At 39.7% G+C, this 11018-nt stretch overlaps 1 protein-coding gene across 5 annotated transcripts in view; it reads left to right on the top strand.

Moving 5' to 3' along the window:
- LOC138350661 (uncharacterized) overlaps positions 1–11018 on the top strand; it is a 34762-nt gene that overhangs the window by 16738 nt on the left and 7006 nt on the right. Inside the window, exon 4 of one of the 5 annotated variants that reach the window (XM_069301789.1) lies at positions 6811–11015. The exons of the other annotated variants lie outside the window; for them this stretch is intronic. Within the exon in view, the coding sequence (XP_069157890.1) occupies positions 6811–6887 (77 nt within the window). The 3' untranslated portion in view covers positions 6888–11015. Of the gene's footprint in view, positions 1–6810; positions 11016–11018 lie in introns of those variants that run through there. 5 annotated transcript variants of the gene reach the window in all.

The following is an 11018-nucleotide window of genomic DNA, read 5'->3' as shown; positions in this document are numbered from 1 at the left end:
TTGACTCTTGGTCAAGACATTCACAATATAATACAAATATGACACAGGACCTCCTAATATGTTCACAACATATTGGTTTTGAGACATGTTGGTGATATGAAATAATTCCAACATTAGACACAAAAGCTTCATTGTTGAGCGTCAGCATAGTTTGTTGCTTGATGAGATCTAATGCAACGCTTTGTATTCTCGCTGCTTCCTCTCCTTCCCTGCAAGATTCACGATGCTTCCTTTACTTCCCTGCAAGATTCACGATGCTTCCTCTCCTTCCCTGCAAGATTCACGATGCTTCCTCTCCTTCTCTGCAAGATTCACGATGCTTCCTGTCCTTCCCTGCAAGATTCACGATGCTTCCTCTCCTTCTCTGCAAGATTCACGATGCTTCCTCTCCTTCCCTGCAAGATTCACGATGCTTCCTCTCCTTCCCTGCAAGATTCACGATGCTTCCTTTCCTTCCCTGCAAGATTCACGATGCTTCCTCTCCTTCCCTGCAAGATTCACGATGAATCCTTTCCTTCCCTGCAAGATTCACGATGCTTCCTTTACTTCCCTGCAAGATTCACGATGCTTCCTCTCCTTCCCTGCAAGATTCACGATGAATCCTTTCCTTCCCTGCAAGATTCACGATGCTTCCTGTCCTTTCTCTCTCTCTTACCCACATTAATTACTGTCAAACAGACAGTTAATTAATCAAGGCAAATTACGTTCAAGCTCAAGTATGTTTATTGAGATAAGAAAGAAATACATCTCAAAGGGATAGAGTAGCTTAGGCTATTTCTACTCCCTTACAAATTACAATAATGCAAATTACGTTAACTCAAGGCTATCATTTAAGACAGATTCAGATTCAGATTCAGATTCAGATGTTTATTCAGGTAAGGTATATACATACAAGTGATGTTACATTAATGGATTGATATATAGATAGAGCTAGTACATACAATGCCTAAAGCCACTATTACGCAATGCGTTTCGGGCAAGAAAAACATTAATATCAAGAACTTAATACTAATTGAGCATAAAGAATAAAAGATGTTGAGAACAAATACAAATAAAGATAAAAAAAAAGGGGGAACATGACTGAAAAAGCAGCACAAATACAATAGGTTGACAAACAGTGTTGATTAAAAAAAAAAGAAAAAAAAAAGAAAATAAAAAGAAAATAACAGACATGGGTTGACAATAGAGGAGTGAGGTAGATTACAGGGAATTTATTAGGTAGTGTTTAGTTTTTATCTTAAACTGGTTGAGAGAGGTACAGTCTTTAACATGGTTGGGAAGGTCATTCCACATTCTGGGCCCCTTGATTTGTAGAACATTTCTAGTTTGATTAAGACGTACTCTAGGAATATCAAAACTGTATTTATTTCTGGTGTGGTGCTCATGGGTTCTGTTACAACCTTCTATGAAGCTTTTAAGATCAGGATTGGCATTATAGTTTAGCGTTTTATATATGTATAATACACATGAGAGAATGTGCAGTGACTTAATATCTAACATATTAAGAGATTTGAGTAGGGGTACCGAGTGATGTCTGGGGCCAGAGTTGGATATTGTTCTAATAGCGGCTTTGTGTTGGGTAATTAGAGGACGTAAGTGATTTTGGGTAGTAGAACCCCAAGCACAAATACCATAGTTGAGATAAGGATAGATAAGGGAGTAATAGAGAGTCACCAGAGCAGGGCGTGGTACATAATATCTGATCTTAGAAAGAATGCCCACAGTTTTTGAAACTTTTTTTGATATATTTAGAATGTGTCCCTGGAAATTCAGCTTGTGGTCAATGAGAATGCCAAGGAATTTGCCATCTAATTTGTTACAAATTTGGGTATTGTTTATTTTGAGATTTATAAGACTAGAGGATTTATTGCCAAACAGAATATAGAAGGTTTTGTCAATGTTAAGGGTGAGTTTGTTGGCAGTTAGCCAAAGATGGACTTTATTTAGCTCAGTATTTACTGTGGCATTTAGAGCAAGAGGGTCAGGACTGGAGTAAATGAAGGTTGTGTCGTCAGCAAATAGAATTGATTTGAGGTGTTGGGAGGCATTTGGAAGGTCATTAATGTAGATGAGAAAGAGGAGAGGGCCAAGTATGCTGCCCTGAGGAACACCAATGTTGATGGGTAGGGTGGGAGAAATTGTATTATTCACAGAAACATATTGGAGCCTGTCAGTAAGGTAGGACTCGAGGTATTGTAGGGAGTGTCCTCTGACTCCATAATGATGTAATTTAAGAAGAAGGTTATGGTGGTTGACAGTATCAAAAGCTTTACGCAGGTCCACAAATAACCCAACAGGGAGCTCCTTTTTATCAAGAGCTGTATGAATCGAGTTAAGCATACTAATAAGTGCATCGTTAGTGCTTTTTTTGGGTCTGAAGCCATATTGGCAAGGGCTAAGTATATTGAGTTTGGCTAGATATGAGTAAAGCTGCTTGTATATAAGTTTTTCAAAAATTTTTGACAAGTTTGGCAGGATTGATATAGGTCTGTAGTTGTTAACATCTGTGGGGTCACCACATTTGTGGACAGGCGTTACTCTCGCTTTTTTTAGAATATCTGGAAAGGTTTGGAGTTCAAGTGACTTGTTGAAGAGCAAAGCAATAGCAGGGGCTAAAGATCTGGAGGCTTTTTTGTAAATTAAAGTTGGTATCTCCTCAAGGGCACCAGACTTGGTTTTAAGGGAAAGGATTATCTCATTGACGTCAGTGGAGTTAATAGGCTTTAGGTACAGAGACTGTGGATAGTTACCTGTAAGATAGTCCTTAATGTCAGTACTGGAAGATGGAATATCATTTGCAAGGGATGAACCAATGGAAGAGAAGAACCTATTGAACTCAATAGCAGAATCAGAGGCTGAAAGCTGACCATCGTTATTAGACAGGAGAGTCGGTTTGTTATTTAAAGATTTCTTTGATCCCAATATTTGTGAAATTGTGCTCCAAGTTTGTTTAATGTTGCTCTTTATTTGAGTAAATTTATCTTCGTAGTAATTAGTTTTGGCTCGTCTAATTATCTTAGTTAGCAATAATGAGTAATTCTTTGAGAATTCTTTGGAGACAATTCCTAACCTATACTTCTTCTCAAGGTCGTGTTTTTTGTTAATGGATTTCAGTATTCCCTTTGTAAGCCAAGGATTGTTAAGCCTTTTGCTTGTGACTTGTTTTGTAAGCCTAGGACAGTGGGTGTTATAAAGGCTAAGAGTTGTTTGTAGAAAAGATTGCACTGCTAGGTTGATGTCCCCTATGTTACCTAACTCGGACTCCCAGTTGACATTATCAGCAGCAGTTATAAAATTGTTTATAGCAGTTTCATTGTGCAGCCTAAAGCTTAACTCCCTTGTTTCTAGAGGTGGTTTGCTAATGTTAGTTAAGAGAAATGTGGGGTAGTGGTCTGTAGTGCTATCGGTGATTATACCTGAAGTAAGCGGAGAGGTTATGTTGGTCCAGATGTGATCTAGAGTCGTGGCAGTGCTATCAGTGATTCTAGTAGGTCTAGTGATTAAGGGTATGAGGAGGCAGGAATTCATACAGTTGAGGAAGCTAACAGCAGTAGGGTGTTCAGGCTCGCAGAGGTCAATATTAAAGTCCCCTGCGATAATTAGGTGGTTTTTGTTCAGTCTGTTATCAAGTATTAGATTTCTAAGGTTTGAGTTGAATACAGACACATCAGTGTTGGGAATTCTATAGACTGCACCCACAGACAGGACAGACTCGGCACCCTTGACTCTGAAGCTGGCGAAGATATACTCCCCATAGCAGTCTCTAGTTCTAATTTCTTTTAAGCATGTTAGTTCTTGGTGGTAGTAAAGAGCAGTGCCACCACCTCTCTGAATTTGACGACAGTTGTGAATTGCTGAGTAGTTAGGCATGTTAAAGAGCTGAGTAGTATCCTCTTTCAACCATGCTTCAGTAAGTATAATAAAAGAGAATTTGTTGTCAATAGCTTCAATCAAGGCACTAACATCATCGAAGTGTTTACCTAGGGATCTAACGTTCAAATTGATTACAGAGATATTGTGATTATGAGTTAATACATTGTTTACATCATGTGCTGCAAAATATCTGCAATTTAGATCATTAAAGTGATTATTGTCATAGATGGTGGATAAGAGGTTAAGTTCTGGGTCTATACTTGTCTGCATAAAAGAAGCTGATTGTAGAATCAGAAATAAGTAGAAAAAAGCTATAAAATAGGGAAAAATATATACACAATACTGTACAAAACAAACACAAAAGGGGCTTACAGGGGTACAATGGAGTAAGGGAGTATGGCTAGGCTAGGAAACCTAGGTAATAAATGAGATTAAAGAAAAAACATGTAAACATGGACTATACAAAACACAAGATATGGAAATACAAAACAAAAAATATAAGCAAGACTAAGCAATACAAAAAAAATACAGCTTACCAAACAAGAATTATAGTCACCCCCTGGACTAATTACGTTAAATACAATGCTTCAACGGACAGTTATCACAACAATGGAAATTACTTCACTGACTTTTCAATTAATAATTGAAGATTACCTAAATTCCTTGTCACGCAGACAAATCAGAACACGTTAACACTAGGCTTCACTACACACTGCTTAATTAATAACACGCCACAAGATTAAAACACAACACGGATCACAATATCAAAGCAATTAATAAATCACAATTAATTCAGTCCCCCGTGGTGCAGTGGTAAGACACTCGCCTGGCGTTCCGCGAGCGCTATGTCATGGGTTCGTATCCTGGCCGGGGAGGATTTACTGGGCGCCAATCCTTAACTGTAGCCTCTGTTTAACGCAACAGTAAAATGTGTACTTGGTTGTAACAACGATTCTTCGCGGCGGGGATCGTATTCCAGGGACCTGCCCGAAACGCTACGCGTACTAGTGGCTCTACAACCATGTAACAACTCTTGTATATATCTCAAAAAAAAAAATTAATCAATAATAACACAGTATACAATAATTCAGGTTATCACTCAGACTAACCCTTACTCACTGTCATCTCACTGGTTTTCTCCTGGAAAAGGAATATACAGTATACATGGAAAATACTATAATATGTATGGTATCATTTAACCTTACAACAACACACTGTAATAATCTGGTGCTCAGTTCATGGCTCTCCCCTCTCCGTCCTACTCCCCTTCCTTTTGTCCTTGTCCATTCACCCCTTACCCCATTGCCTTATTCCTTTTGCCTTCCCCTCCCCAGTTGTCAGTCCGACCCTCTGGTCACTCTCCCCCCCCCTCCTTGTTGGCAGTTCCTGCCATATCCTATTCAAGTCAAATTACCCTTTAGGCAGGTGGTCAAGTCACTTGTTCCCCCATATTCCTATTTCTCCAATTTCCTCCAATCGTTGTCTCCCAGTCCTTCCAATCCCCTTTTCCAATCCGTTTCCCCTCTCCTGCCTTCGCCACTAACCATTTGACAGACGTAGGACCAGTGACGAATTACCGTAGTTCTCAAGTTTCGAGTGAGGGGGGGGGGGGGTTGGGAGCCAGAACGATGATATGCAATAACTCAACAATGGCACTCTCAATGGGACAGGCAATAACATGCACAATAATAATATTACACAATAACTAAATGTGTGGTGTATGTGAAGCTCACATTCACAGACGAGTGTAATGTTGTGATACCACACAGATAAACACGCATACACCGTCAGGGGTGTCTTCACCTATACCTGTGTCAGGTATGAGAAGGTGAGAACTGTAGTTGATTCATCAGATCATCACAGACAGACACAATAAAACAATGACAAGTGTTGGATATTTCCAACATCGAATACAGCATTGTTGTATTCTCATTACTTATTACTAATCATATTAATATTGTAGTAAGTAAAATTAACAACTCGTAGAATTCTCCTGTACTAATAATTCATCTGTGCATTAGGCTAGAATTCTCACGTCATCTGACGCCAGTATTGCGTCAGATTTCTTTACAGTAAAACACATTATATACAATTTGTGTGAGAATTAAATACGATTCTCCATAATTAAGGCATTCTGTATGACAACTGATTGCAGACGAATTGTTCTCTAACTAAAAGCCGAATAGAGCGTTAGAATTATACCGTCTACCTCGCGATAGTGTTAACGTCATCAATGAATGCCATGGGGAGACATTAATTCCTCTCCCTTGTATCTTTACTATTCTTAAATAGTTAAATAATAATATTTCGTTCCTCTAAATAATAAACCCGTCCAGTCTTTAGAGTTTCAAGCGCGAATGCGAGAAATATTAATGTTCATGCCAATAATTTGTGTAATGAACGTCGACTCGGCGTGGGGGGAGGGACGCGAGGCCATGCTCACTCGGTGAGGGAGTCGGTACGCGTACACGTGGGGAACCGAAGAGAGGCAGACCTGCGCTTAACGTACGCACAAAAGACGCCATTGTCCAGTAAATAGGACACGTGTGTCTATCTACAGATGAAAGCCGCCACTGTGATGCGTGAACGACCTTGCAGATAATATCTTCAACTAGTGCTGGTGTTAAATAAGGGACCCCTAGACTTGGTTCCTGACGACACGTGATCAGCCAACTTGAAACGCATCAATCCAGGATAGGTTCACCGGAGCCTGGGATGCGAAATTACGGCAATCTTAATACTTACACAGTGCCCACAGCTAAGTACCTTTTATTTGATGCATCATTTACAGGTTTAATAATAGCGGGGTGATTGCGCGTCACGCGGCACGACAACACCTAATAACAGGTGATTAGAAATTTCTCTGTAGATATCAATAATCTTGAATATGTATTGAGTAGTTAAATCAATTGCTACTGGTAGTTATTTATTTTGCAGCTCGAGAGACGAATTCCTCATGCTGTCTTCTCCATGTTAACCGTGTCAGACGTCGGTGTACCAGACTTGGAGATTAAGAGGACTGCCAGGGTTATCTAAAGGAATCTATTACCAGCTAAGGCTTATTTCTTTTATTCATAACATCGCAATTTGATACATTCAGAATGTTTTCAACATAATGTGTGATTTACTGTAATTCATTATTATGCTCATATTCATGTTCTTCTTTGTATGAATAATATTATATTCTACATTAATTATAGGATTAGATTATTATTAATAGAATTAGTGAACGAACCACACTGATTCCTGGACGTACTGACCTCCAGTAATAACCCCCCAATGTAGGTGTTTGAGGTTTGGTTTTAATAATACAGCCCATTAATTATTCTTATGATCATACTTTCTAGTCATATCCATAGTCACTGGTTTTCTCTAGAATTTTATCTAATGATCTGAAATTCTCAGTTTCCCTCTTTACTTTAAAAGCGGGTGGTCCTTCGTAATTTAATTTACTACTTTAATTATTAATTAATCAGAATCAAACCCAAATATCCCACAACAAGATCTTGTACTTACAGGTAGGGTACCTCTCATTCATTCACTCACTCAGGCACATTTATGCAAGAACTAGTAGGTGGCCTGACAGCTGGGCGCTCGTTCTGATGTGAGACCATTGGCGTGTTGGAAATTTCCAACACTAATACAATATTATTGTATTATTATTATAAACTAGTGTTAAAATATACTAATTACTGTAGTTACTAAAAATTTACTAACAGTAGGGTTCACATGAACTAATAATCATATCTGTATAATAATACTGGAATTCTTACGAAACCAAGCTCCAGTATTGCGTCAGATTCTACCTAGTTAAACACATTTATATCCAGTGTGTTAGAGAATTGAATGTGATTCTCTAAAATCATCAGTATTCCATGTGATAATTATTTACGGATAACATAACTCCCAAATAATTCCAAATCGAGAGTTTTTAGTTCCAATTGTTATCAAGTAATAAATTTAACGTCACGCGTGAATGCCAGGGAGAAAACTAAAATCTTCTCCATTTCTTGCTTACTACCATAAGACGAGAAAGTAATAATATTTAACTCCCTAGAATTACAACCCAGTCTTTATTAAAGCATTTTAGCCACAACTACGCGAAATAATATTATTCGTGATAAATAATTTCTGTGGCGAATGCGAGACGCGAGCGGAGAGGGAGACGCCATTGTGATTTGTGGCTCGAGGAGGACAAGAGAGAGAGAGAGAGAGATATATACAAGAGTTGTTACATTCTTGTAGAGCCACTAGTACGCGTAGCGTTTCGGACAAGACGCCAGAGTGCGGCGTGAAGTCACATGTTGCGGAATTGAGCAACAAGTTTTGGTGTCAGAGTCTAGGACACGTTACGGTGAAGTTGTCAGCAAGATTTAACCTGATACTCATCATAGAACTAGTTAATTTTGTTCTACGTGATCTGTCGTGACCGGCCAACTAAACGCGTCGACATTCAAGCCAAGCTATCAACCACGTGTTCGCCATTGTGAGAGTGGAGCTTGGGATGCGGTTTCGGCAAGCCTCAACTTAATCTGTACCCCTTAGCTAAGTATATATATATAAGTCCCTTTTGATGCATCATTAGAGATTGTATATGTCGGGGTAGCTTGTCGTTACATTGAGCAACCTCAACAAAACCCATGTTAGTATTCTAACTAATTTATTTTCCATTTCCATGAATATAGATATTTTAGTAGCCTAGTGCATTGCTACGTAATATCTCTTAAATTAAAGCTCGCGTGTGAAGAATCCACGAGCTGTTACCTTACCCGTGTTATTCATCTCCCAGTGTTCTACGAGGAATTCCGGAGATCCCGAGGATGATTCGTAACTGATGTCTTTGAAATCGTCTTCAAGCTAAGACTTTTCGTATTTCCTTAATTATTCAAATTCTCATTATTTTATTTTATCATTTAATGGAATGCTGTGTACACTGGAGATAATACGTGTTTATTAGAACGATTAATTTCTGATGTTAATGATATTTACTGGTGATAAATTTTCTATTGATTTCTTTAATTGGTCATAAGATTAGGTTATTACACAATGAACTGGTGCACGAACCACACTAGTTCCTAGACGTATATGAAGTTCTAGCAATAACCCCCCAATGTAGGTGTTTGAGGCTTTGATTCAAGTAAATTATCTATACAGCCCATTAATTATTTAAGTGATTATACTTCCTAATATTTAGCCATAGACACTGGTTCTTACAGGAATTTCTAATGATCACTTTTTTATTAGTTTCCCTCTTTTCTATAAAAGCAGGTGGTCCTTCGTAATTGATTTCATTACTTTAATAATTAAATAAATAGAGTCAAGCCCAAATGTCCCACATGGCGACAGGCTTTCTCACAAACCATACTTGACACGGGGGTACTCGCACGAGGGCGCGCTGTATGTCAACAGACACACGCACACACATTTGATGGCACAGGCGGTGAGTAAGGTGGTGACGTCACATAGTGTGAGGCAGGGCGGCTCGAGGTACCGAGGTACTAGGTACACGCTCTGGACCGAGTGGCGGCTGGCGGCTGATTATATGATACCATGAGGTACAATGTGGTAAAGTCACACACAGGTTACTTAGGCAGCGGCACTGCCTTAGTTCACTCTAGGTCCCTCACAACGATCTTTGTCACCAGGGGTTACCTGATACCAGTCTGTTTCACTCTGGTGATTTTGTCACTAGGCTTCTGAACGATATATTCACAGTTGCGATTCTGGGCGAGCATTGGTAAATCGAAAAGACGCTGAGTTTAACTTCACGGTGAGGAATGGACGGTGTTCTTCTGTCTATTGGCCGATAGAAAGAACAGGACACGTCCTCTATGCAAGGGCTCCCTCACGTGAATGCCCTTGCCAGCGGCTGTAGGGCATCTCGTGGGACACACAAGGGATTACAATTTGATCAATAGCATTGCAGCAAATGAGTGGGAACCAATCATATTGATCGTTCCCTGATCAGTAGCAGAGGTGACGTAATGAACACGTCACGACCACGTCACAGTTGTTATTCTCCAATGCGCTGACCCCAGAGGTCAGTCGCCTCGCTGGCGTCTCCTCTCCCTCTGTCACGCTTGCATCTCCTATGCACTCACTGACCCTATGGCCAGTAACTTCCCTGTATCTACTTCCTGCCTGGACATACGGCGGCCTCCGTATTATAAACGCATGCTTGCTTAAATGGGCATCCCGGAGATACCCAACACGACAGATTACTATCCAGGGTTAACAGAGATAGGGCTTGTGCACAAGGATCGGTGCACTGTGTACTGCAATGAGCCATTCAAGTCAGATGTGGGAGAATCCTGAGAGACCATTCTCTCACAGGAGTCGTATTTCCTGGGAAAATTAACATTAAGAATCTGCCTGAAACGCGATGCATGCTTGTCTCTTTATAAGAATGTAAAAACTCTTGTATACATAAATAAATACAAAATAAAAAAGAATATCATCAGCAACAGTTACATTGGCCAACATAAGAACTGCATTTATAAACTTGTGTTAAGAATCATTCAGAACCTTGTACACCATATTTGTCAGATCAATCCTGGAGTATGCAGCTTCAACCTGGAGTCCATACCTAATTAAACACAAGACGAAATTAGTGAAGATTCAGAGGTATGCCACCAAACTAGTCCCAGGGCTGAGAGGTTGAATTAATTACGAGGAAAGGCTGCGGGAGCTAAACCTCACGTCCCTGGAAGATAGAAGGGTAAAGGAAGGCATGATAATCACCTTCAATATTCTTAGGGGAGTTGACAGGGTGGACATTAAGAAACTATTTAGCATGTGTGGAACACGAACAAGGGGACACAGGTGGAAACTGAGTACCTAAATGAGCCACAGAGATATTAGATTTTTTTTTTTCAGTGTCAGAGTAGTTAACAAATGGAATGCATTAAGCAGTGATGTGGTGGAGGCTGACTCCATACACAGTTTCAAATGTAGATATGTTAAAACCCAATAGGCTCAGGAACCTGCACACCAGTTAACTGAGAGTCGGGACCAAAGAGCCGAAGCTCAACCCCCCGTAAGCACAACTAGGTGAGTTCCCGCCAGTAAGAGTCTTAGCATGTCTGCCTGTTATATCTTAGAACATAGCAGTAATGACAGTGAGTATATCTCATGTGTGTCTTTTT

The sequence above is a fragment of the Procambarus clarkii genome, chromosome 46, assembly GCF_040958095.1.
Source record: "Procambarus clarkii isolate CNS0578487 chromosome 46, FALCON_Pclarkii_2.0, whole genome shotgun sequence".
Classification (NCBI taxonomy): Eukaryota; Metazoa; Arthropoda; class Malacostraca; order Decapoda; family Cambaridae; genus Procambarus; species Procambarus clarkii.
The sequence above is the reverse complement of the archived record's forward strand: the minus strand, read 5'-3'. Positions and strand labels throughout refer to the sequence as shown.